Below are 25,857 nucleotides of genomic sequence, written 5' to 3' on the forward strand. Positions count from 1 at the left end.
GGCATGCTCAAGCACGCAAAACAGGTCTTCCAAGACCCAGTTAAAGGAAGGGCTATCACGCCTAGGGTGGAGAAAAAATACAAGCCTCCCCCAACGGACCCTGTGTTTATAACACAGCAACTTACACCAGACTAAGTGGTTGTAGGAGCAGCAAGAAAGAGGGCAAACTCTCAATCGTCAGGAGACGCACCACCGCCTGACAAAGATAGTAGGAAGTTTGATGCAGCGGGCAAACGTGTGGCAGCACAGGCAGCCAATCAATGGCGAATCGCAAACTCACAAGCCCTGCTGGCTCGCTACAACAGGGCACACTGGGACGAGATGCAACACATTATACAGCACTTGCCCAAAGAACACCAAAAACTTGCCCAACAGGTTGTGGAAGAAGGACAAGCAATATCCAACAACCAAATAAGGTCTGCATTAGACTCGGCAGACACAGCAGCACGAACAGTCAACACTGCGGTAACCATTCGCAGGCATGCATGGTTACGAAACTCGGGATTCAAGCCAGAAATCCAGCAAGCTGTGTTAAACATGCCTTTTAACCAGGAACAATTGTTTAAGCCGGAAGTGGACACAGCAATTGAAAAATGAAAGAAGGACATGGATACGGCCAAAGCCATGGGCGCGCTCTACTCCCCACAGAGCAGAGGCACATTTAGAAAGCCACAATTTAGAGGGGGGTTTCGAATGCAAACACCAGAGCCTTCCACCTCGCAAACCAGACCTACCTATGATGGACAATACCAGAGAGGAGGGTTTCGTGGCTCATACAGAGGTGGACAATTCCCAAGAGGAAGGGGAAAATTCCAAACACCTAAGACAAGTCAAACCAAACAGTGACTTCAATGTCACAAAACCCCAACACTCAACACCAGTGGGGGGGAGACTTACCACATATTACCAAAACTGGACACACATAACTACGGACGCATGGGTCCTAGCCATTATCCAACATGGTTATTGCATAGAATTCATAAATTTCGCGCCAGATGTGCCCCCAAGGGCACACAATATGTCCAAACAACACTTAGACCTATTACAACTAGAGGTCCAAGCATTATTACAAAAACAAGCAATAGAGTTAGTACCCAAACATCAGAAAGGAACAGGTGCCTACTCACTATATTTCCTAATTCCAAAAAAGGACAACACGTTAAGACCTATATTAGACCTCAGAACACTGAATCTCTTCATCAAGTCAGATCACTTTCACATGGTAACACTTCAAGACGTAGTTCCCTTACTAAAAAAAGAGGACTACATGTCAACGTTAGATCTCAAGGATGCCTACTTTCACATACCCATACATCCTTCCCACAGAAAATACTTAAGGTTTGTAATACACGGCGTACACTATCAATTCAAAGTGTTACCGTTCGAGATAACAACATCCCCAAGAGTATTCACAAAATGCCTTGCAGTAGTAGCCGCTCACATAAGGAGACAGCACATGCACGTATTCCCATACTTAGACGACTGGCTAATAAAAACCAGCACTCAACAACAGTGTCTTCTTCACACGCAATATGTTATAGAAACTCTACACAAACTAGGATTTTCTATAAATTACAACAAATCACATCTGCAGCAATCCCAAATACAACAATACTTGGGAGCAACACTCAACACACAAAAAGCGATTGCCACTCCAAGTCCACAAAGGGTACAAGCGTTTCAAAATATAACATCAAACATACAGCCAAACCAACACTACCAAGTAAGGTTTGTAATGAAACTTCTAGGCATGATGTCTTCATGCATAGCCATTGTCCCAAACTCGAGATTACACATGCTGCCTTTACAACAGTGCCTAGCAAAACAATGGACACAGGCACAGGGTCAACTCCAAGATCTAGTGTTGATAGACCCCCAAACACACTTTTCGCTTCAATGGTGGAACCATATAAATTTAAACAAGGGGCGGCCATTCCAGGACCCAGTGCCTCAAGATGTGATCACAACAGATGCTTCCATGATGAGGTGGGGAGCACACCTCAACAAGCACAGCATACAGGGACAATGGGACGATCAACAAAAACAACTCCACATAAATCATTTAGAACTGTTGGCAGTGTTTCTAGCATTAAAAGCATTTCAACCACTAATAGTCCACAAACACGTTCTTGTCAAAACCGACAACATGACAACAATGTATTATCTCAACAAACAAGGAGGGACACACTCATCACAACTGTGTCTCTTAGCCCCAAAAATTTGCCATTGGGCAATTCACAATCACATTCGCCTAATAGCACAATACATCCCAGGCATTCAGAACCAGTTGGCTGACAGTCTCAGTCGAGATCACCAGCAAACACACGAATGGGAAATTCATCCTCAGATCATACAGGATTACTTCCTACGCTGGGGAACACCAAAAATAGACCTATTTGCAACAAAAGAAAACGCAAAATGCCAAAACTTCGCATCCAGGTACCCACACCCTCAATCCAAGGGCAATGCGTTATGGATCAGTTGGTCAGGGATATTTGCTTACGCTTTTCCCCCTCTCCTACTCATTCCCTATCTGGTAAACAAACTAAGTCAAAACAAACTCAAACTAATTCTCATAGCACCAACCTGGGCTCGCCAACTATGGTACACAACACTGCTCGACCTCTCTGTAGTACCTCACATCAAATTACCAAACAGGCCAGATCTGTTAACTCAACATAAACAACAGATCAGACACCCGAATCCAGCATTGCTCAATCTATCAATCTGGCTCCTGAAGTCCTAGAATTTGGGCACTTAGACCTTACACAAGAATGTATGGAGGTCAATAAACAAGCTAGAAAACCTACTACAAGACATTGTTACGCAAACAAATGGAAAAGATTTGTTCATTACTGCCACAATAATCAAATTCAACCACTACATGCTTCTGCAAAGGACATTGTAAGCTACTTATTACACTTACAAAAGTCTAAGCTAGCATTCTCTTCAATTAAAATATATCTCACAGCAATATCTGCCTATCTGCAGATTACACATTCAGCGTCGCTTTTTAGAATCCCAGTCATCAAAGCATTTATGGAGGGATTAAAAAGAATCTTATCCCTGAGAACACCACCAGTACCTTCGTGGAACCTTAACATTGTATTAACACGACTCATGGGACCACCATTTGAACCCATGCACTCTTGTGAAATGCAATACTTAACTTGGAAAGTAGCCTTTCTAATAGCTATCACATCACTTAGAAGAGTAAGTGAGATACAAGCATTTACTATACAAGAACCCTTTATACAAATACATAAACATAAAGTGGTTCTCCGTACAAATCCCAAATTCCTACCAAAGGTTATATCACCATTCCACCTAAGCCAAACAGTGGAACTCCCAGTCTTCTTTCCACAGCCAGACTCAGTAGCCGAAAGAGCCTTACATACATTAGACATAAAAAGAGCACTAATGTATTACATTGACATAACAAAACAATTTCGTAAAACAAAACAATTGTTCGTAGCCTTTCAATAACCTCATGCAGATAATCCTATATCCAAACAAGGCATTGCCAGATGGATAGTTAAATGTATTCAAACTTGCTATATTAAAGCAAAAAGAGATTTACCTATTGCACCAAGAGCACATTCCACTAGGAAGAAAGGCGCCACAATGGCTTTTCTGGGAATTATACCTATGACAGACATTTGTAAGGCAGCCACCTGGTCTACGCCTCATACATTCACGAAACATTACTGTGTAGATGTGTTAACAACCCAACAAGCCACAGTAGGACAAGCTGTATTAAGAACATTATTTCAGACAACTTCAACTCCTACAGGCTAAGCCATCACTTTTGGGGAGATTACTGCTTATTAGTCTATGCACAGCATGTGTATCTGCAGCTACACATGCCATCGAACAGAAAATGTCACTTACCCAGTGTACATCTGTTCGTGGCATGAGACGCTGCAGATTCACATGCGCCCTCCCCGGGAGCCTGTAGCCGTTAGAAGTTGGATAAAAACTGTAAATTTGTAAATAAATATTATTTTAATACACATTATGTACATACATACCTATTCCATTGCATGGGCACATTTAGTATATTCACAACTCCTACCTCACCCTCTGCGGGGAAAACAATCTAAGATGGAGTCGACACCCATGCGCAATGGAGCCGAAAGGGAGGAGTCCCTCGATCTCGTGACTCGAAAAAACTTCTTCGAAGAAAAACAACTTGTAACACTCCGAGCCCAACACTAGATGGCAGGATAATGCACAGCATGTGAATCTGCAGCGTCTCATGCTACGAACAGATGTACACTGGGTAAGTGACATTTTCCATAAAAAAAATATAAAATATATATGTGTGTGTGTATATATATATATATATGTATGTATGTATATATATATATATATATATATATATATATATATATATTTTTTTTTTCTCTTGCATGTGTTCTCCACAGCCTTGAGAAAGTCTTGTTGATGAAACACGTGTTGGCTGTTGTATCTCTGGACTCATGATGGCTGCTACCTTTATGAATTATTTGGATGAATAATAATCGCTACCATATACTCACATTGAATCGGAATTCTGACTGCTACGACAAGAAGAAATTGACTTTTGTGGTGTGCCTTGGTATAACAGTATGGAATTTTTAAGTGTCACTTGATTTTTCAACTGACACTAATGCATCCTTAGTGGTTGGGTGCTTACCAGTTTGGCACCCTCTACAGTACCTTTTGCAACATATGGACACTGCTTCATTACAGTATACTTATGTATAGGAGGTGTGAACCTTATGCACAGCCACTTTTGTCTTGTAGTCACCTTGGCAGAGGGCTTGAGAAGATCCACCTGATAGCCCCTACAGAATTCCAGGGGGAGGCCTTCACTACCAGCCTCTGTTTAGCCCCTGTTTCTATTCCTTTAATATTCCATGTAATAGGGTTAGTGTGGTGTGCCATGGTGCCCATTATAGCCATCCAGTTGTGTGGTGCATGCAGCATCGTGCCCTCCTACCTGTGTCCCCAAACTCTTCCTCCCCCATGTCCAGCCTCTCAGCTAGTGCAGAAGATCCTGGTGCTCCCCAGCTGCCACAAGGAGAGCTAAAACCCATCAAAGAGGGGGTATGATGAATGAAAAACAAGACCGTGTGGAAAGGGTAAGGATCAAGGCCACTTAAGGTCCATCATGAGTAGGAGGCAGAAGGAGACAGTAGGCAAGCCAAAGAAAAGCAGGTAAAATGCGTGTTAACAATACAAAATCTTTTGGGGTGGCCATGGAGGTGCCACTCCTGTCTCTAGTTTATATGAGCCAGGTCCAAATTCAGATTAAGAGGCCAGCCAAGCAAACCTTCACAAGGAGGTGACCTTCTTGGTTCAGGATGGTCGGTGATGCACAGCCACGGTGTCCTCCAGGAAGATGAATACTTTACAGTTGTCTATCCTGAAGTGGCCTGCGTGTGTCTCTTTTGCCAGATTGAAGTTGGGCCACTGCTGGCCTTGCAAAGGCCACCAGCGGCAGCATCCTCACTGGAAACTGGGGCGCTCGCTCTAAGGATCAAAAAGTGGCCAGGACATAGGACGCCACCGTCCATGTCCTGCTTCTCAGTGCATTCGGGTTTGCCTACCTCATGGATGTTGCTGTGGTGCACCCACACCTCTACATCCTCTGCTCTATCTTGCAGGATGTGATAGCGGTCCTAGAACTTGCTCAGCATTGGTCCGGCATTGCAGTTTTTGGAGTGATGTCTCCACCAGAGTGACTCTCTAATGTAGTTTTTATGTTTTTGTTGTGGTTTTTTTTGGTCTTTGCAGAGCAGGCCCACCTCCACCAGCACCATATCTATCTAGCACGCAGGTTGTTGGTGTTGGCTCCTTTGTTCCTTCTGGTATCTCAGTAGTCACCTGTGCAGTCTGCTTGCCAGTACCCTGCTAAGGTGTGGTAGTTGTGATAGGTTTGACCTGTGTGCTTCCCTATGGTGTGTTCTGCGCAAGGGAAAGGGGTCCGCCTCCTCCCTCTTCTCCTTGCCGCACTGTGGCAAATCACTCCATATTCCAGGAAGGGGAACCACATAATCACCCCATACAATTCAAAAGCAGACCACTTACCCACCAGGCAGCTGTTCTTCTTCGTGACAGCCGGAGAAAGAGCACCCGCTCTGATCGTCATCCAGGCCACCGATTGGCATGCCCAGCTTTCAGCACTAATGCGGGGTGTGGTCCCCAAACTTTACTCCCTTGCTGGGACCTCAAGCAGACCTGCTGGATTCAGTGTCCCTCAGGGTGGTGGTAGGGCCCATATCAGTCATGATTAAGGCAGTCCAGGGGAGATCTCTGCCTCTGGAGTCCGTGCGGGGCCCCTGTCTCTGCCCACCTAGATGATCATCCCCGGCCCTCTGCAGAGCATGCAGTGTTCTCTCCTCTGGCCACACCACTCTCTAAGGAGAAGGGTTGGGAGTTGAGACAGTGTACAGACCCTCTTTAGGGGTCCAGAGACCTGACATGGCCCTGATGATGGTAGCCTGCCACAGTTTGCTCCGCAGGTCCCTGTCTCTAGGTCTGTCTGCCCCCTTATCTCTCACCTTACTCACAGGGAAGAGACTATTTGCAGGCTCTCTCAGGGGGCCCGGTGCCTATCCAGTGGTCCAGGTAAGCCCAGGTGTCCGCATTCCCACAGCTCACCACAGCCCATACCGTTCCTCATCTGTTCTTTTTGCTTTTGTCACCACAGGAAGGAAGGGAATGCCCAGATGTGGGTCCCGTGCTCAATGAATATAAGTAGCCTGGCTGATATGGGGTGATACCCCACAACCAGTCCCAGGATGCTTGTTTCTGGTCCAGGGAAGACCTGGCCTGGCAGTTCGGGCTGGACTGTACCCATGGGGAGCAGGGTCAAGACTGATTTGCGTATGCCTGGGGCCAAACTGGAGTAGCATGTTGAGCAAAAAAACAATGGATTAAACATAGATCTGTGACTGGGGTGAATGTTTGATTTGTTCAGCATTTTGTCTATCATCTGTTTTTTTTGCTCATGCCTCTGTCTCCAGGCCCTAGTATCTCCTCTCCCCTTGGCCATTCGTGGCCACTGAATGCATCAGGCTGCCGTCCCCTCACTGTCACTGGGAACACAGACCCTCTGTTTGGCTGGGATCAGGCTCTGATTCTGCCTAGATGAAGGAGGATAAGAGCAGCAGCCTGGCGGAGCTCACTAAGCCATGGCCACCATCTGTCCCGTTGAAGGCATCAACCCCCCCCCATGTTTGATGGCCTAAGAAAAACGACTCCCCATCTGTTTCTTTCATGAACACTTTGATGCCCCTGCTGTTTCTTTTTAGTGCCTTACAGGAAACCAAATAATGTTTCTAATGAAAGTATAGCATAAGCAGATGTATATTGATGGTTGGGTGCTTTGGAGCTTTGCAGATTTCATTAAGGTTTCATTACTGCTCGGCAAATCAGCCATGAAGGTCTTTCAAAGAATGTGATGAATGATATCGATATGTTGCAGCATATACCCTGTTTCTGTGTTTGGGCAGAAGAGAATGGGCCACTTCAAATTCGCCCTTGAGAAATTGTTAGTAAACGGTTATGCATGTATAGTAAGAAGCCCATAGATAAGGCTCACTAAAAGTTGTGTATTAGTATTTGAAAACATTTTTACTGTAGGCTGCAGCTGAGGTGACAACCATATTTTATTATCAGCCTGTCTGTGTACCATTAGAATTCAAGTTAATTTCCTCAGGCCAAACATTACGTACCATTCCAAATATCATATTTTATATGATTTTACATTAAAAACATTTCCAAAATTCTGTACATCAGTGGGTTCTGCAGTACAGAACATCTGGTCAGGAAAGTGTTGGAGAAGTGGTTCACATGAGAGACGAACAATAATTTTCTCATAACACGTACCATTCAATAAGATCTCAGGTTTTGCCCTATAAACTGTACTACAGCTGACAATTAGTTGAGTTAACATATTAATTATTGAGCGTAACCCAAGACCATTTGTCTGTCAATTAAGTTTTCCTGCCTGGACATTTAGCCAGCCTCAATAAATCCTTTGCCCCATGGACTTGCAGTGAAATATCTCTTTACCTACCAATTCTAAGCTAGGTATGGGCTATACAAGTGCCAACAATGATGTGTCTGGGAATGGTGCATTTTCCGTTTACAAACATTGGCATTGTATGTAATCTAGACAGGAGACTAGATGTCACTTTCTCAACTGTGTGGCTGAAACAAAGTTGACATGAACGTCTTGGAATCTGTCTGTAATGTATCCATGTATGAGATGTCATACATAATCTCTTTCCCCAGTGGTATATTTCATTACATTATGGGCCTTATGTACTAAAAGGGGTTACAATTTGCAAACAGCATTTTTGTAACCAGTAAAATGAATTTTAAGGACTGGCCTATGCCCTAATGGTTCGGTTTGTAAAATTCTGATTGAGTAGGTCACAATCCAACCTACCTAATGAATGTTAATGAAGTAGGTTGCAAATTGTGACTCACTCTGATTGGTGGCCATCACAAGGTCAGCAGACCACCATGTCTGTGATCGCTTTCTAATAAGGAAGTTTGTTTTTAATACAGGTTTTCCAGAAAGGAAACAGTGCTGCTTTTAAAAATAAAATGTTATTGTTTTTTCTTAAACTTTGTTTGAGAGTTGGTAGTGGTCCCCTGAACCACTGCCTGCTTCTCAAAAAATATTTTATTTTTTTACATTCACAAAGGGAATGGGGTCCTCATTGACCCCGCCCCTTCACTTTTTACAACCAGCTTAACACCCCCAACTCAGTTGATTTTCATTATTTTTCAAGCAAAAAATGGATACATTTCATGACAGATTGCTATTTGGTAGGGCTCCTTCAACATGCTCTTCTGTTTGCCTACTGGTATACTGAGGAGCATCTATCTATACATTTAGCACCACTTTCATTTTTGATAAGATGGTCAGAAAACATAGCTGACCCTCAGGTCCACGGTGTGCTTTATATGAATAATGAACAGTCCACAACGACCTAATTTGATGTAGAACACTCTTTTCTTTATTGAAACTAGTAACATTCAAATTCATGTTTGTCACAGTAATTGCTAGACTCAATCCATATTTACATATCTTCCGTGCACAGTAATATTTCTCTTCTCCCTGTTTAAATATGAGTAAAAGAACTCATTTTGAGCATGTTTGTAAAATCTGCTGTTTCGTAACTGAGATTCATTCCAGGATGTGGTCTGGGTCATTTCTTCACTTAAAACACTAGTTAGAACCAATTACTTCTCTCTGTGTTTGGGTGTGTTACAAGTCACGCTGATATTTAGTGCCGGGTTTTTGTCCCTCACGGAAAAATCAGCGCAAGAGGACACTGCTTCTTTTCTGCTGCTCAATTAGATTTACTTCTGGAGCAGCAGCTTCCTCAACGTGTACAGAAGGTTTCTCAATGCAAGCTGTAGAGACCATCCACGACCACCTGCGTGTTTTGCTTTGCTTCTGACTGAGCCAAGATATACACACTGAAAGGAGTCGAAAAGATTCTCTGGAATGCACTTCTTAATCAGAAGAAGACATTTGTTATAGCTTTTTGCAAGGTTCATGAAGGAAGGTTTGAATAGTAAAAAGTGTACTTTCAAAATGTGCAACAACAACGCAAGACCATGTAAAAAGAATCTTCAATCTATAAACAGCAAATATATACATGCAAGAATACAAACACTTATATTGATATATAGATATATATTCATATGCAATGCAAAGCAAATAATAAAAATTCATCACCGTAGGGCCTTCCAGATGCTTCATGTTTCTAATGCCAGCAAGAAGATGACCCCATTCAACTGCGAGAAAGAGATCGTCACCCTCACAGGAAAAATGTCAGGCATTTGACGTCCAATCCTGACCGAGGTCTCAGAATTCATCGCTACTGAGCAGGACCACCTTTTTATAGCTTAAACAACCACGAAAGAGCCTTCTAGAAGACCCCCCTCTCAAATGGAAATACTAAAAAATGCTGGGTAGTTTAGGTAAACCTTGAAAGGAATGCGTCGGGAGCTGGACACTGTCCCAAGGCAGTCCTCCCAAAGTCAAACCGTTCTCTTGCCTATGATAAACACTAGCTTATCGTACTGACTGCTCACCTCCTATATATCTTGTACCAGTCCTAGCTCTTCGGTGAGAAGAAAAACACGTAGAAGTAGGAAAATACATTGCATATCATGTTTGCACGGAAAAATACTTTAACCTGGCGGTGAAGCTGAGCTGAATGCAAAATGGAGTATAGGCTGAATACAAAATGGAGTCTATAACCAGTGACCACTAAAGTGACAATAGGCAGTTAAACCAGGTGCAAAGCGGTGTGACACGACATCAGTGGTCAATACTCAAATAACACTACACTGCGTTGAGAAATCTCATTGGGAGGTTGTCTGAAATAAGATTTTCTTAACATTGGCGAACAAGGGAAAAAACTCTGCTTAGCAGTTTTTCAGAATTCCACGCTCTAAGTGGAGTGCGGAGTGGGAAAAAATCCGCAAGCAGAGTTCACTATCCACCCCGATTTCCAAGTCATCACTCTGTGACCTCCCCCCCGCTTGCTCTTCCACACACATACCCATCATCATAATCATCTTTGTCCATTCTCTCTTTTCTTGCCTCTTGATACTTTCAGGCACAAAAGGGAATAACTTTGCCAACTCAGTGTTGCTCAGTGTGTGGTATACTTGCAGTTTACCTGAAGTACTATTTACCTCACGGTGTACATCTCAACCACCAGCTGTTTTATAGAGGAAAGCACAGGGGGTCAGTGAGACCCATTTGTGGTCATAAGGACTTGGGACCTCTCAGGATAAAAAAGGGAAAATTCCTGGGTCACACTCAAAATAGGTATTCATGTTGCCTGTGCCAGGCTTCTGTGAGAATGCAAATATAAAAATGTGGCTCCTAGCTGTGCCCACTCCTGCCTGTGGGCCTGATTGAGAGTTTGGTGGAGGGGGTCATTCCGTCACAATGTTGACAGATATCCTGTCCACTGAAATATAAATCCCATAGGTTATAACAGGATTTACATGTCACCGTTGTGACGGAGTAACCCCTCAGCCAAACTCTAAGTAAGACCCTATATCTCTACACCATTTAAGTCCCTTCACCTGAAAATTAGCTCCCAGCATTCTAAAGATAAAATTACAGGATCTTCAGCTGAGGCTGACAATGGGCAGTCATACAGACATTGTCATACAGACAGATACATGCAAATAGCCATAAAACCTATGACTGCCCATCATTAAATAGAACAATACTGTAAAAAGGTTGCCAGGACAGGAAAACACTGAGAAACCAACAAGTGTACCAGCATTACACCTGCTATGGCAGTTAAACCTGTGCAAGAACTAGAGTTTGTGTCCTCCTAGGGTGTGCCCTTCTGCCACCAGGTCAGTGCCATTATATCTTTCCAAGAGAGTATGTGAGTGCCCAAAACCTCCACATTTCTTTCCTTCAAGTTATTCCTTTTTTCTTCTAGTAAGTATGTCCAGCGGGCCTCCTTGATGCTTTAAAAGCCTTCACAGCCATCCATATATATTTTTGCACACAGCAAGTGATCCCCTTTTTTAATATTTTAAGTCTGTTTATAAATAACCATAAAGCATGTACATTTCAACGCACGTTTATTCAGTTTTTTAGACAGTCATGATGTTGAGCACAGCAAATCCCTGACCAAACATTTATTTGTTGTGCTTCCTTTGTCAGCGCCACTACTGGCCACCTTTCTGTGTATAAAACAGGGGCTCTTTACTAGTTGTGGTATGGTGCGGTGTGTAATAATGATCCAATCTATGATCCATGGATTTTCTAACAAATCGACCTCAGGAGCTGCTGGGCACCAGGGCGGTAGGATCAACAACCTATTTGGGAGTTATTCCAGAAGTTGGAAGAAATAATTGAATTATGGGCAGCTCGCCAGAACAACTTCCAGTTTATTGCATAGATAGTAAAGATGCCCCTTTGGAATGATTGTTTGTTGCAATTTCATAAAGACAACAGTTTTGTCAAGATTTCTTTTCATTCTTGGAACAGTTCCATTATTTTTCCCTCTACCTTTCCTAAAAGTGTTGATTCAGGATTTAGCAGCTTTTGGACACTGCCATTTGACTCTGGAGGCTGGCTTTATTGTACTTGTTATGTTATTGCTGGGTCTCATTGGGCCCTGGAAAAAACTGATTTACTAAGAGGGCTAGTGCTGATGGACCACACTTTTCACTGTAGAAATTTGCCTTTATAGGATGCCATCTTTTAAAGCCCTTTTACTACCACTACATGTGGCACCTGGAGCCTTCTTGTACATTTGAAAATCTTGGTTTAGGTTACCTGACACCTTCTAATATTAACCACTACGCACCCTTGCAGGATAACCCTTTCCTGCCGGTGAGTTTTTCTTGATTCTAGGTGCCATCCTTGGCATAGAGCAATGATATGGGTCATGGATATGTGTTTTAACCTAGATGAATTATATTCTTTCAATTAATTGCAAGCCAGGTATAGTATCCATAAGAGTGGTTTCTGTAATTATTTCCAAACACACAGCTTTATTAGACCCAACACCATTGGCCAAAACCGCCTCAGTACATTTACAAGTAATTGATGGAATGAAGATAGTAAATCTCCAAAAGCTTTACATGTTATTTGGTACCAAGTTAAATTTTACATGTTCTGGGTGTAGCTGGTCCGTGTACTGGATGTCCCACAAACATAAATGATCTGGAAGATTCTGTAATTCAGGGGCATAGGCTCATAAATACTGCTGATTTTAAAATGCAACATTGCAAAACACTGCATGATTTTTATTACACCCTGAAGAAGCTATGTGCATGGGGATGCTATTAGGACTCGTGCTACCCCTACTGTGTGCAGTCAAAGGCTGATATATGTTCTCATATACAGCTTTGAGCAATTCTGGAATAAAAAGTTTAGGGAACTTGTGGTATACACTGGTGTTAAAGTGTTGCCTTCCTCGAAATGAATTATGTTTAGTATTGTCATTATGTTGGAAAATGAGGATAAGAAGTTAGACTGAGAAATATTTGTCTGCTGTTGGCTAGATGGACAAGAACATGATGCTCTGTGAAAAGGCTGTCCCTTCTTTAATTATTTTAACTGTTCATTTTTTTGTTTTTTTGTTTTTTCTTATAAATCTGTGGTGCACTATAATAAGTATAAGAACTATTTGAATGGGATTGATTGATGTGAATGTTATTTATTGAGGTAATTTAGTACTGCTCTTTTCCTCAAAATAATTAAAAAGGACATTTATTTGTATATACAGATATTTTGCAGTTTCAACAAACCTCTCATTATCACATATGGACCTCTGGCAGTGGTCCTGAGACCTTCTACTCTGGTTTGCTCATCCTTGACTTGCCCCAAGGATGTACACCATGTAATTCTCCCAACTGCATGAAGTGGTGGAAGTAGGCAACAACTGTGATTGTGCTTTTGGCTATATGTTTTTCCATACTGCTCCCTGTCATGTTAAGGACAGAGCTATGATATAGATTTATAGCGTCCCAATAAGTCTACGTGCTACTGTTTTGTCTGAAACTCAATATTTGATTCTGTTAATATTCGTTTGTCAAAGGACACTCTCTAACAGATCACATCCTTTTTATTTAACCTGTGCCTGAACATCATGCTCCATGCTCTTGTTTAGTGCACACTTTGCATTAATATGGTCCACTGTCCTAATCAGTAATGTTCCCTGATTATCTTTTTCTAGGTGGTATAGCTTGCGAGGTTTCGTAGTCCTAGAGACTGGGATGAGTGTCACAAATTCATTATGTACTTGAAGTGTTTTCTTTCTGTGTTTCCAGGAGTCAAGGAACTGACCAGACGCACATCGTTTTAAGCTGTGCTCAAGCTGCCTTGCTTTCAGTTATGGGGTTCCTTTCTAAAGACAAGCACCTCTGTGATAACATTCAGATTTCATCTCTTCAGAAGGTAATGTCACCCAGATCCTCCCTTTCATAGTCTTCCATCTTGCAAGCATATACCATAGCATCTCAAAGAAGAGAAGCACAAATTGTAAATGCCTAACATGACCCATGTTTTATATTTAGTGTTTGATTTTCATGTAAAATATTTTTTGAGGAAGTTACACCAAGTAGAACCTGTGATTATAAATCATTGCAGTGATGATGTACAAAAGTAATAGGAGTAGAAAAGTCTTATAGTATTTAGCTGGGAGTCTGTTCAACGATGTGAAGCATCAGCAACAAGTTCTTCTGCATTTTTGCAATGGTCTTGTCCTGTGGGACATTGGCTCTATTCATTTCTCTCTCGCTAAAAGGATCTAAGCAGAACTTAAGACTTAACTGACTAATATATTTTTCTAGAACAAATTCACTGCTTAAAGCATACAGTAACTTTCTTAACCTCTGCAAGGTGGAGGATTTGATTTTCACATGTTGCTGCAATCAAAGCAGGAGTCATGAAAAGATACTTATAATTGAGCTGTTTAAGAACAACAGAAGGACATTCTTGTTCTTCATAGAAAATGGTAACCCCAGACAAGAACTAATCCTATCCGTCTCGGTCCTCCTGCCTACTGAAGAGGCCCAAAAAGGCCAAACCAGTCAGGGGTTGCATGTATTCAGTTCAGAGCAGGCCTGACCTGACAGTTTGGACTGAACTGTTCCTGTTGGAGCAGGAGCATGACTGATTTGCACATATCTAGTTTCTGTGTGAGGTGGCTTAGTGGGCAAAAGTTTTTGCACCAGGGTTCTGTCTGAGTAATTACTAGCCCTGGTTGGAGTTCGCGTAGCCACACTACACGGATCTACGCTAAGATGTTAAACTCCGTCGCACTACGCAGAGTTGAGCCAGTGGGCGGAGTTTCTTGCTGTGCTTGTTCGCGTGACTTTTAACATCACTGGCAATGCTAAATATATCCATGCGCTGGAATTCTCCCGCGAACGACACCACACGATTCGCATGGGCGCGGCCTTCTTGTTTTTTCATTTGTTATGGTGCTGGGGCCTAGTTTTATTCCTCTTCTATCTGTCCCATCCCATACGTTTAAAACTTATTTTCCCCTCATTTTTGTTTATTATGTTAACTTTTCTCTTTGTGTTTTTCTATTTTTATTTTTTTCCTAATTATTTTTGTTTTTGTTGTTTTTGCGACTTTTTCACTTTTTATTTTGTTTGCTTTACTTTCTTTTTTCCCCTTCCTTCCTTTTCTTTCTTATCTCTTTGCACCAAGTCCCCAGCGCCATGTCAAAGCAGGGAAGCAGCAGCGCCAGACCCCTACCACCACCGGCAGCCATCTTCCTTGCGGGTGCCGCCACCGTGAAGGGGTGCAGCCCTGTACCATTTGTTTCAAAGTGAAGGTGGCTGCATTGTTTTTTTTTTATGTTCAGAACCACCTCTCCTCCACCTTGACAGCAGGCCCATGTTTGGGTATGGCCTCCGGGAGCACCAGCAATGCTAGGAGAGGGTGCACCAAGCTGTGTGCCCCAGCTCTGGGGTCCGGCACATTCAGCAACAGCTAACACACCGGTGGGCCGACATACTGGACCTTGAAATGGACCTGCTAGGCATAGAGGTTGCGGGGCACGTGAGTAATAATTAATTATTACTTGTGTTCTATGCTAATAGCTTGAAGTTTCTTTCCCAATAACAAGCATGCTGCTCTCACACAGGTAAGTTAACTTTATGTTACAAATATAATATTATGTGATCTTCTTGTTATCTAGACAGGTGCTCGGCGCTACCTAATTGTACTTGTTTTTTGCGCTTGCTTAGGCTGAATAAGAAGTAATGCAGAGACTCCCCCGTGCTATGTCCTGTCCAAGATAGTGATAGTTCATATTAGTATTAGTGAGTTACCATAGCTCACTTCTCTGTACCTTTCTTTGTTGTAGCTCGTACAGGGACAACTGCCAAGCAGTTTCCCATGGATGTGTACTAGTTTTGCATGCATGCATCCATCTATGCATTGAGAGAGTAATAATGAGTTAAGAACTGTAGAAATCATACATTGCAATGTATTAGTAATTCCAAAATGTAGTTTAGGAAATTTGGAATAGGATGGTCCATGATACTAGTATTATCAAACAGGCACTTTGAATCTCTGATGTAGCAATGTTACTGTGTTTGCCTTTTCCTTTAAAAAAAATAATATTCTTGGAGCGATTATTTATTAACAGTAACACTTATCTTTTCAATTTTTTTCTTGCATCAGCCAGCATTCAGGGGCAAGAAGAGGGCTGGTGAGGCAGGTGAGGGAGTTCCATAAGTGCCAGGGCAGATGGCTCTTCTGGCCCCAGTAAGTCCTCCTGTTGTTGTTAATATTAATATTTATTTCCCTAACTTTGACAGCTCCACATTTCGAATTTTTTTTTTTTACTGTGCCTGTCTTCTGATTTTCTTTCCACCTCCACTTCCATTTATCTGTTTCAAACTTCTTATTCAGGGATGTGGAATTCCTATCGCCCGACGCCCGGGACATCTTGTTTGGGGTCAAGGGCAACAAGTTTTTATGTTTACTTTGTCCTTGGGACAAGTAGGCCCAACCCCCTGCAGCACAAACCCTTTGGCTGCCTGTTTACAGAGAGTTGAACTCTCTGCAGTTGAGGTAATGTGTTTCCAGAAGATAATGCTGTTCGAACTTGTATTTATGGTTCATTATTTGAAAGCCTTCATTATTAGGGTGCGTGCTGTAAATAAATGTTTTAAGGTCACACTTCACTACTGACGTTGGTTCCAGTACAAAAAAAAAACGTGTACACACATGTTTGAAAAGTTTAGGCTAAGAGACTAAGTATAATGCTCCCAGAATGCTCTCTGATTATATGCAAATGAAATGTCATTTAGTAAAATGTGTTGATGCATGCTAGTATTTCCCAAAAATATTTCTAATGGAAAATCAGTGTAACCATTTTCAACACAATTATGGGAAGCATGAAAATAAACAAACACTGACAAAGCCAACTGATCTGACATACTTTTATAAGTCTTTTAGTTTCATCAATGCGTGTCTTGTTTTGACATGGCTTTTGTAACACTTTATTGTTGTGGGAGCTACCAGGCCCTCAACAATGTAACAAACATTGGCAAAACCCCCCCCAAAAGTTTTTGAACTCTTAAAGCACACGTTGCCACCAGCGGCATAACAAAGGCCCCGCAGCCGCCCTCCAGGGGGCCCCGTCAGCACAGCACCTGCCCTGAGTGAGTCTGGAGAGGGAGCTCCTCCATGTTCTTTGCAAAGGGGCACCCTCCAGTTTCGTTACGTCACTGATTGCCACTGTAGTTCCTGACACTGAACAAAACTACTTTGTGTGGCAATATACTCCTTGTGGAAGAGCAGAATGCGATCACTCACAGTAAAGCCAGCCGAAAGAGAGAGAAATAGAAGTTTAATAAAAACAAAATGTCTTTGTTAACACCAGACCTAATTAGGGACCAAGACCCACATGTAGGTAGCTTTTTGCATGTCGCAAACAGCGACTTTCGCTGTTTGCGACGTGCAAAAAGCACATTGCGATGCACAAACCCAGTTTTGCGATTCAGTAACCTGGTTACCGAATCACAAAACGGGTTTGCGACTCGCAATTAGTAAGGGGTGTTCCCTTCCTAATTGCAACTCACAGTGCAATGTAGGATTGTTTTGTGACCGCGAACTCGGGCGCAAACCAATCGCAGTTTGCACCCATTTCAAATGGGTGCTAACACTTTCGCAAAAGGGAAGGGATCCCCATGGGACCCCTTCCCCATTGTGAATGTCACTGTAAACATTTTTTCAGAGCAGGCAGTGGTCCTGCGGACCACTGCCTGCTCTGAAAAAATTAAACAAAAACGTTTCATTTTTCGTTTTTGTTATGCATCTCGTTTTCCTTTAAGGAAAACTGGCTGCATTACAAAAAAAAAACCAAAAAACTGCTTTATTGAAAAGCAGTCACAGACATGGTGGTCTGCTGTCTCCAGCAGGCCACCATTCGTGAGGGGGTCGCAAATTGCGACCCACCTCATGATTATTCATGATGTGGGCATTTGCGAAGCCCTTGCGAATCACAGATGGTGTCAAGGACACCATCCTACATTCGGATTTGCGACTCGCAATTTGCAGGTCACAAATCTGAACCTACCTACTTGTGGCCCCATATTCTTAAAGAAAGTCACAAAAGTGCACCCATGGTATATGTTGTACCCCTATAAAATATTTGTGAACTGTATTTTAGCGTGGGTAAATACGATGTGTAGATTTGCTCATGTGAAAATCTATTGAGCATTTGCAAGTTCATTTTCCCTCCAGCCACTTTCTTCCCAAGCCTGGAAGAAGTTCTAATTCTGCCATTGTCAGGAGTAAATGCCCAACCTTTCTTATTATGGGAAAATATTAGAGAGAAGCTGGTAAAAATCTTTAAAACATGCAGGTTAGTAGGTTTGCAGACTTTAACGGTATTCCAGCCCTGGAACTATTGCTTACTGCTTCCTCCAGCCCCAGTATGCAGATCTGCAGAAAGGTGGCAAAATAAGGAAATTGCTACAGTAGGGATTGAAACTCCAAGTATTCAAGCCCTACTATGGTAGTAGCCCTGGCATAATCAGAGAGGCTATTAATTGCTGCCATAATTTGTTGCCACACTACATGGCACCAAAGGGACAAGTAGATCTGTTTACAGGACAAGTAGATTTGAGAAACAACCTGTCCCCTGGACAAGTAGATATTTTAATAAATTCCACACCCCTGTTATTATCCCTGCATTATTCTATTTACTCATTTTCTATATTTCAAGTTTCTTTACTTCAAACTGTCTGGCTGTACTAGTCTGTCTGTGGCTTCCTTTCTTCTGCTTTGTCAGTGAGCTTTCCCTCTCCCCTTATACATCTTTGGGACTGATGGTAAGGCTCAGAGAACCCATGTACTGAAGATTGCATGCCCATGTAAGGTATTCTACGCATTGTAAGGCTTTCTTTCTCATGCTCCAGCTCAATCATTAAAAAAAGAAAAAAAAGTGTTTTTGAACATGGTCATGTAACTGTGTGTACCCTCCAATGTTGTGTATGTATTATTATAGTATACTAGTAGTTGATGACCGTGCACCATGTTGGAAGTATGTGGAGGATGGCTCCACTGCTTTAGCTAACCAAGACCATATGTCCTTCGTTGACCAATTCTTGCACCCTTTTATTTCTCTTGAAAAACTCAGATTCAACAATAGCTATTTCTGCCCCTCCTTTACCAAATGTTTATTTTTTTTGCTTGACTTTCTGGCTTTTAAAAAATTGCCTACCAACAAAATGCCCACCTGATATTTTGATGAAAGATAAGTCTGTAACCGAAATATAGTGACGTCTTGCGGTTGTCTATTTTAAAACAAAACAATAGAGGGAGGTGTATCTGGTGTCTAAATTGTGCAATTTTTTTTTTCTAGCCGAACTGACCAACAGTACCGGGGCCAGCAGTGACAGCGCCAGCACAGACTCTGGAGTGGGTGAAGGCGGAGTCTTGGCAGTGGCGGGCAGTGGTAAGTCATTTTGCCTGCTTATTGACAATTTGTGATATAGTCACTACAAGGGTGTACTAGTGTTGTTGACTCATTCGTCAACACCCTGCTTTAGCAGATACAGCAGGAGTTAAGTATTAATGGCCTCCTCTAACTGCAATTCAGCAGACTAAGGTTCATAAAATGAACTTGAACTATGATGTGTTTTGGAAAATTGAAAAGGATGGAAGGTGAAGGGATGGGTGAAATATAATAGTGAAAGGATGTGTGGGCGAAAGGGTGCATAATAATCATATAGGTGGGTGATGATGATAGGATGCATGGGTGGGTGAAACATGGATGAAAGGGTACATGGGTGAGAGGATGCTTGCCCAGGTGGGTGAAAGGGTGTGGGTGAAAGGATTCCATGCCTAGATGGGTGAACAGAATCCGCAGGTGGGTTAGATCTCTTGAATGGGTTGAGGGATGCATGGGTGGGTATTGGGTAGATGGATGTTGGTGAAAGGTTGATTCAGAGCCATGTTTGAAATTTGAATGGTTTTAAATGGTGCAGGACTGGACAAGAGCATTTAAAGCTTAAATGGTGTGTATCAAAGCTAAAGGTGAAGATACGAGTACAAGAAGAAAAAAATTGCAATGACGAATAGATTAAAGCTTGGAATGAAGAAACAAGGGAGCTCTTCTGGTTAGGGGTGTTCTTCTCAGCTACTTTACTTGCTTGAAATGGTTTTTATCAAATGTTTGAGTCAAAGGGTTGGGTGATATTTCTGACTAGTCCCTTGACTTATAGTATTTTTCAAGTGAGGCCACCTCCCTTCCTCGCTATGGCCTTTCACCAGTGGCACCCACAATGACCTAACAGCTGCATGGTTCAGTTCCGCAGAATGGGCACTGCAATGTTGGCTGTGCAGTGTGCGTCTGTCTGCCTAAGTTAAGTTAATGTGTCAAACAGTTTTCAATGCATGGCAATGCAGAAACAAGGTGTGCTGCCCTTCCCTCCCAGTACCCACCCACTGGGTCAGGCGTTTCCGAGTACTTACTTACTTTAATCTTTCTTAAGTTCTGTCCCAGTCTTTTGAATAATTGGAAAAATCCATTCTTTGTTTGCGCTACATTTTTCTAGCCAAGTGATGTATAAATAGAATTCATTATGGCTTCCATAACGGATTTACTTCTGTTTTCAACATTTGCCAGCCACAGTGAGTCACACTACTAGCCAAACCTTAGGCACATGATGATGGTAAGGACTTGATCAGTAGACTGTGTGCTCTACCTAACCCGCCTAATCCCCTCTTCCTTACCCTCCAGTTGAGTAAGTTAAGAAGATTCCTTTCCTTACTGCAACGCAGATGTATTTTGTGGGAAAAAAGTAATAATTACAAAGTATGGTGGAGGAGGGTGATGAGGACAGTGAGTAAAGTGGTACTAAGTAAGTGCCTTGATTTTCCTGAATGGGATAGTCTGTGATGATTTGTCAAATAAATATATATATATATCCCTTTCATTAATCCTTTCCCTGTACTGCAGTACATCGCTTTTCCCACAATCTACTTATGGGAGACAGGATGTCTGCATGATTGATTTTATTATACTAAGTGGTGTGTTTCATTCTTAGTGTTCATCGGCCTTGTACTCCTGGTACAATTGAAAGGCATTTATTTAGGAGAAGAACAGGACCATTGGAATAAGATAATTTTCTAGTACAGCTGCAAATGGTAATGAGTACGACTAGGGCACCCGCTGAGCTAACCATTCCACCACTGATTTAGCACTGCAGGAGAGAGAAGAATATTTGTACTCCATAGTGCATAATGGCTGTGACTCTAATTACCTTAAAATTGATTGGTCTGAGGTGACCACCAAATGTACCGCTACTGTGCAACTACATGATTTTAAACAAGTGTTTTGCTCAAAGCATTGCTTACAATTTCTCTTTTTTCTTTCTTGATATAGCTATTCCTGCTGGTCCACTATCATGGCAGGAAATAGAAGCCCCGCTGCGGCGGCAGAAGGTGGAGGCTATCAGGGCAGATAATCAGCAGCTGGTGGTCCTCGAGGTGGAGGAGGAGGCGGAGGCGGCAGCAGCAGCAGCAACAGTTGCTGCCAATGCTCAGGGCCCCAACCATCCCCCAGCGCCTCCAGCCTATGTTTAACAATACTAGCACCGCAGTTCCAAGCCAGCGATCTGGCACATACCATCACTGCTGCCTCCCTCTCAGACACCTCTTTCCAACCCGTGTCCTTAAAAGGCTGGTGCAAATAGAAAGCCAGGCAGGCATGCATGGAGGGGCTCCTCAAACGAGTCCTGGTCCGCCTTTAGTGCCCTCTTCTGACCATTTTTTAACCTGTTATTTTTGTGGTTGGAGATGTTGGGAATACGTTTTTGGGATTGGGACTTTTCCACCTTATTTGCTTTTATAATGGGCAATTGGACAGTTTTTTTTTTTTTTTCTTTTTTTTTTTTTTACATTGGTAGGGGAAAGGGAGATCTGTTTGGGGATAGCGGTGGGCCAGTTGTGGGCGGAAGGAGTGGGTTTCTGTTCTTTGTTAGGCACGGGGGATGATAAATATTTATTTATAGTTGTTTATGCCTAAAATATTTTTTGGGGTGTTTTACTTCGCACTGTTGCCTTTACGCAGCATGTTTTTCAAATCTGCTGATAGTGTATTCCTTTTAGCGCAACATGTTTTAAAATGTGCTGATGGTATATAACAATTATGCAATTATGTTCCCTTGTCCTACTAGTCTTTGCAGTATATTCTGCAATCATATTTGACCCAGGAGTGGGGCTGAGAGATTTGCCATTGCCTAAACTAAAACTACAACAATGCTACATACTTCTCTTACCTAAATAGATGAAGCAAGGGCTGCATGGTTTCTCAAGGTACCATGGTGGTGTAGTAGTAGCATGCTAGCGCACTAACAGTGAAGGCATCGGAAGCAAAGTCCCACTCCACCTAGGTGAACTCAAATGAAGATCCTGCACACTGAGCTGGAGTTGCTTTCACCAAATCCGCCCACCAAGATTGTGATTAATCTGTGGTGTAGATTATAAGGTAGCACTTCAATAAATCACACAGCCTGGGGGAAGAGGGTTAGGGATTTGATGAACGGATTGGAAAGGGATTTAGGGAAATGTGTGACAAAAAGACAAACACTACACAAACACAATATTCATCTGGGAAATGATCAGCAGCCTCTTGTGGGACATTCCGTCAGCCCCAGCAAGACCCAAGTTGTTATATATCTAAAAATGTTTGGTCACCTACGTTTGCAAAATAGTAAATATAATTAATGTTGGGTTGAAAAATGATACTAGTCTGTATTGCCAAATTGGGTGGTGCATCTGCATTCATCTTGGATTGCCCTGTCAGTCTTCTTGGGTTCCTGCCTGAAGCTGTCCGATAAGGTAAGTATGAGTGTTATGTTGCTTGTGGATTGTAAAATAGAAATGATTATCATGATATTTTAGAATCAAGAAGGATTGAATGGTAGGTAAGCTTCATGAGTAGTAATGTACCAAGAAGACTCAGAGGTGGCAGAGTAAGAGCAATGTCCTTTGCAGTCATTCATTTTATGACAGATGTGCGATCAATTAAGTGAGAGCATTTACAATAACCAACAATCACAGGTGGCGGCATGTATGGGGATGGTCAAACTTGCAGCTGTCATGTTCTTCATAACATTTAACCTAGAGCACATACATAATGTGACATAATCCATCACATCTGTCTCCTCTAGTTACCTACCCTAGGCCCCCCACCCAACCACAGCAGCATCGCACTTCCCAAATCAAGTAATCGATGTGCCTCTCACCACCAGTCCACAGATTGGAGTAGGCCTCATAGACTCATCATCATCCATTTTGATTTCCATGAAGTTAACTTCTTTCTTCTGGCAGTTGTTTAAGTTGTCAGTTCACGCTCTGAGTCCTTCCATCATCCTCCAGACTATGATTAAAGATTATGTCCAACTCCATAACAACTACTCCCAAGAGTCACAGTCTCCCGACCCAATTGAAATAGAGCGACCTGTAGCGCATAGCTGTGTTTAACAACAAGAGAAACATTGAGTAGTTTTTTTGTCTAGACTAGATTTGTGTTTGTTAGCTAAATGGACTGGTAAGGTCTTCTTTGACAAATGTGAACCAGAAAACAAAGCAGTGTGAAACCTGCAAACAAATCTCGGTAAGTGTTAAAGGGGAAGGAAAAAAAAATCACCTTCAGGAAAAAAATGATCACCAGTTATTAGGCCACCAGCATTGTAAATCAATCATGACACAAACACAACAAGCGTAATATTATAGTTAAACAATAAACACCCACTCTCACTATACGCCTCCACTAGACATGAGTCACATGAACCATCTCAAACATTGAAACAAAAATCCCTCATATTACTCGTTGGAGCATATAGCATTACTTACCTGTTCCAATCAAGCATAGTGGTACATTGCTGATCCTGTTTGATAAACGAAACACACATTGACCAGTAAGTTGTAAATCAAATATCTGGGACAGTCCTGCTAGGGGACAAAAATGAAGAATAGGCGCATAATGGAGGCAGACATTGCCTCTCAAATCTCCTTGAAGTTATCTTTGGGGGCTGTGGGGGCTTCCTCTCCTCACTGCACACTGATCCAACTCCAATCCGGCCATACATGTGACTAAAGTGGTTGTGGGTCATTGGTCATTTTAGACAGAAACAAACAATATAAAATAATAATGCTTTTTTTCTCTCAAAGCAGTTCATCAAAAAAAAAAAAAGTCGAAAGTTCTATGGTGCCCAAGGTCTAGTAACGAAAGTAGAGTTTGTCTTCAAATTCAGGTGATTCGCCCAAAAGTTGGTCAGCTAACACTACCATGACCTCAGTCTGACCAATCACCCTCATCCTAGTGTACTTTAGGTATGCTGTAATTCAGGGGTATAAAGTGCTGATTAATTTTGATCATGGTCAATCTCTCAACGTTTGGGGCCGAGAGACTGGCCTTCTCACTGTAACAACAGCACCAGCTGCACTGAACACACATTCAGCAGACACACTGACTTCAGGACAATCAAGATACTTTATTGCCGGCCTGCTGAGCTGTAGCCATTGGCGCCTCTTCCCATACCAATAGTCAGTTGTGATCCACCTTGCCCAAACTCTTTTGCCTTCGCCTCTGCTGTGGATTTAAGCCCTGCCTTTAGATATCAATCAAATGCAGATTTTGGGACTGCTGCTCCTGTTTCTGTTGTCGTTGCTGGTGTTGGATTGGCTGCTGTAAGCCAACAGCACTATCCACAGGCTCTATGGAAGTTGTAGGCTACACCCCAGAACTTCTGCCCATGAGTGGGCCTCTAATTCCCAGCTGTTCTTTTTCTAGGTCGCTGGCTTGCTCAGCAATCCACATCTTGTAGGTTGAAACATCCCTGTCTGAAAAAGGAATTAAAGTGTCCAGTATTTGAATTGTGTCACAGATGTAATGATTGGATGATGCAATGTCTCTTTGCAGCCTTGCATTAACAGATAAGCGAAGGATTAAGCACTCCGCCAATTCCTGCACATCTGTTTTTTCTCATCCACACCTGCGTACATTTCAGATACCTCCTTTAGCGCTTCTGCAGCATATGCACCAATGAGATAGCTTGACCCAGGGTACATTCCTCCTTGCTGACTTCCCGTGTGAAAATTTCAAAAGGAAGCAGCATCCCCATCAGGCATTTGACCAGGCCACATTGGTCCTTCTCAATGATCATGCCTTTCACAGTTGCATCCCCTCTTTGCATGACATATTCATTGATCGGTCTGTACTGCTCAAACAGATGTTGCAACATGTAATGCGTTGAATTCCAACACGTTGGCACCTCCTATATGAGGGATTTAGCTGACATTCTAGTATCACGCTGGATAATGTTCAACAGCTTGCCGGCTTTTGAAGAATGGCAAAAATGAGTGCAGATTCTTCTGCTTGTGAACAGTAAGTTGCTGACTCGGGGTTCTTTTTAGAAGAAGTCCTGTACAATGATGTTTATGCAGTGCACCAAACACGGGACCCTGAAATAGCGACCATCTTACATGGGCTTAACTATAATACTGCCATTGTCCATGGCAACAAACCTAATGTTAAGTCCTCTGGGACGCAGCCATCCAAAGTCCTTGTTGTTAAAGTCACCCAAGTTGTTTGCAGCTGTATGGGATTTCTCCATGGCGCGCATAGCTACCATTGCATGCTTCTGAGCATCATTAAAAATTTCAGCAGTGTCAACACCTGCAGATATCATTTCTCTAACCCCCACAAAAGAAATCCAGTGTGCAGTGATGCACATGTAATCAGTGGCTTGGCAACTGGTCCACATGTCTGTCTTCGGGTGGATTGTGTGGACAGCACTCTGCTGCAAAGCTTGTCC

The 25,857-nt window shown here is 42.4% G+C and overlaps 1 protein-coding gene across 3 annotated transcripts in view; it reads left to right on the top strand.

Moving 5' to 3' along the window:
* Nucleotides 1–25,857, top strand: part of NIF3L1 (NGG1 interacting factor 3 like 1) — a 179,298-nt gene that overhangs the window by 91,225 nt on the left and 62,216 nt on the right. For all 3 annotated transcript variants that reach the window (XM_069244286.1, XM_069244287.1, XM_069244284.1), the window contains exon 4: nt 13,831–13,957. In XM_069244286.1, coding sequence (XP_069100387.1) covers nt 13,831–13,957 — 127 coding nt within the window. The remainder of the gene's footprint in view (nt 1–13,830; nt 13,958–25,857) is intronic.

Source organism: Pleurodeles waltl, chromosome 7 (assembly GCF_031143425.1).
Source record: "Pleurodeles waltl isolate 20211129_DDA chromosome 7, aPleWal1.hap1.20221129, whole genome shotgun sequence".
NCBI lineage: Eukaryota > Metazoa > Chordata > Amphibia > Caudata > Salamandridae > Pleurodeles > Pleurodeles waltl.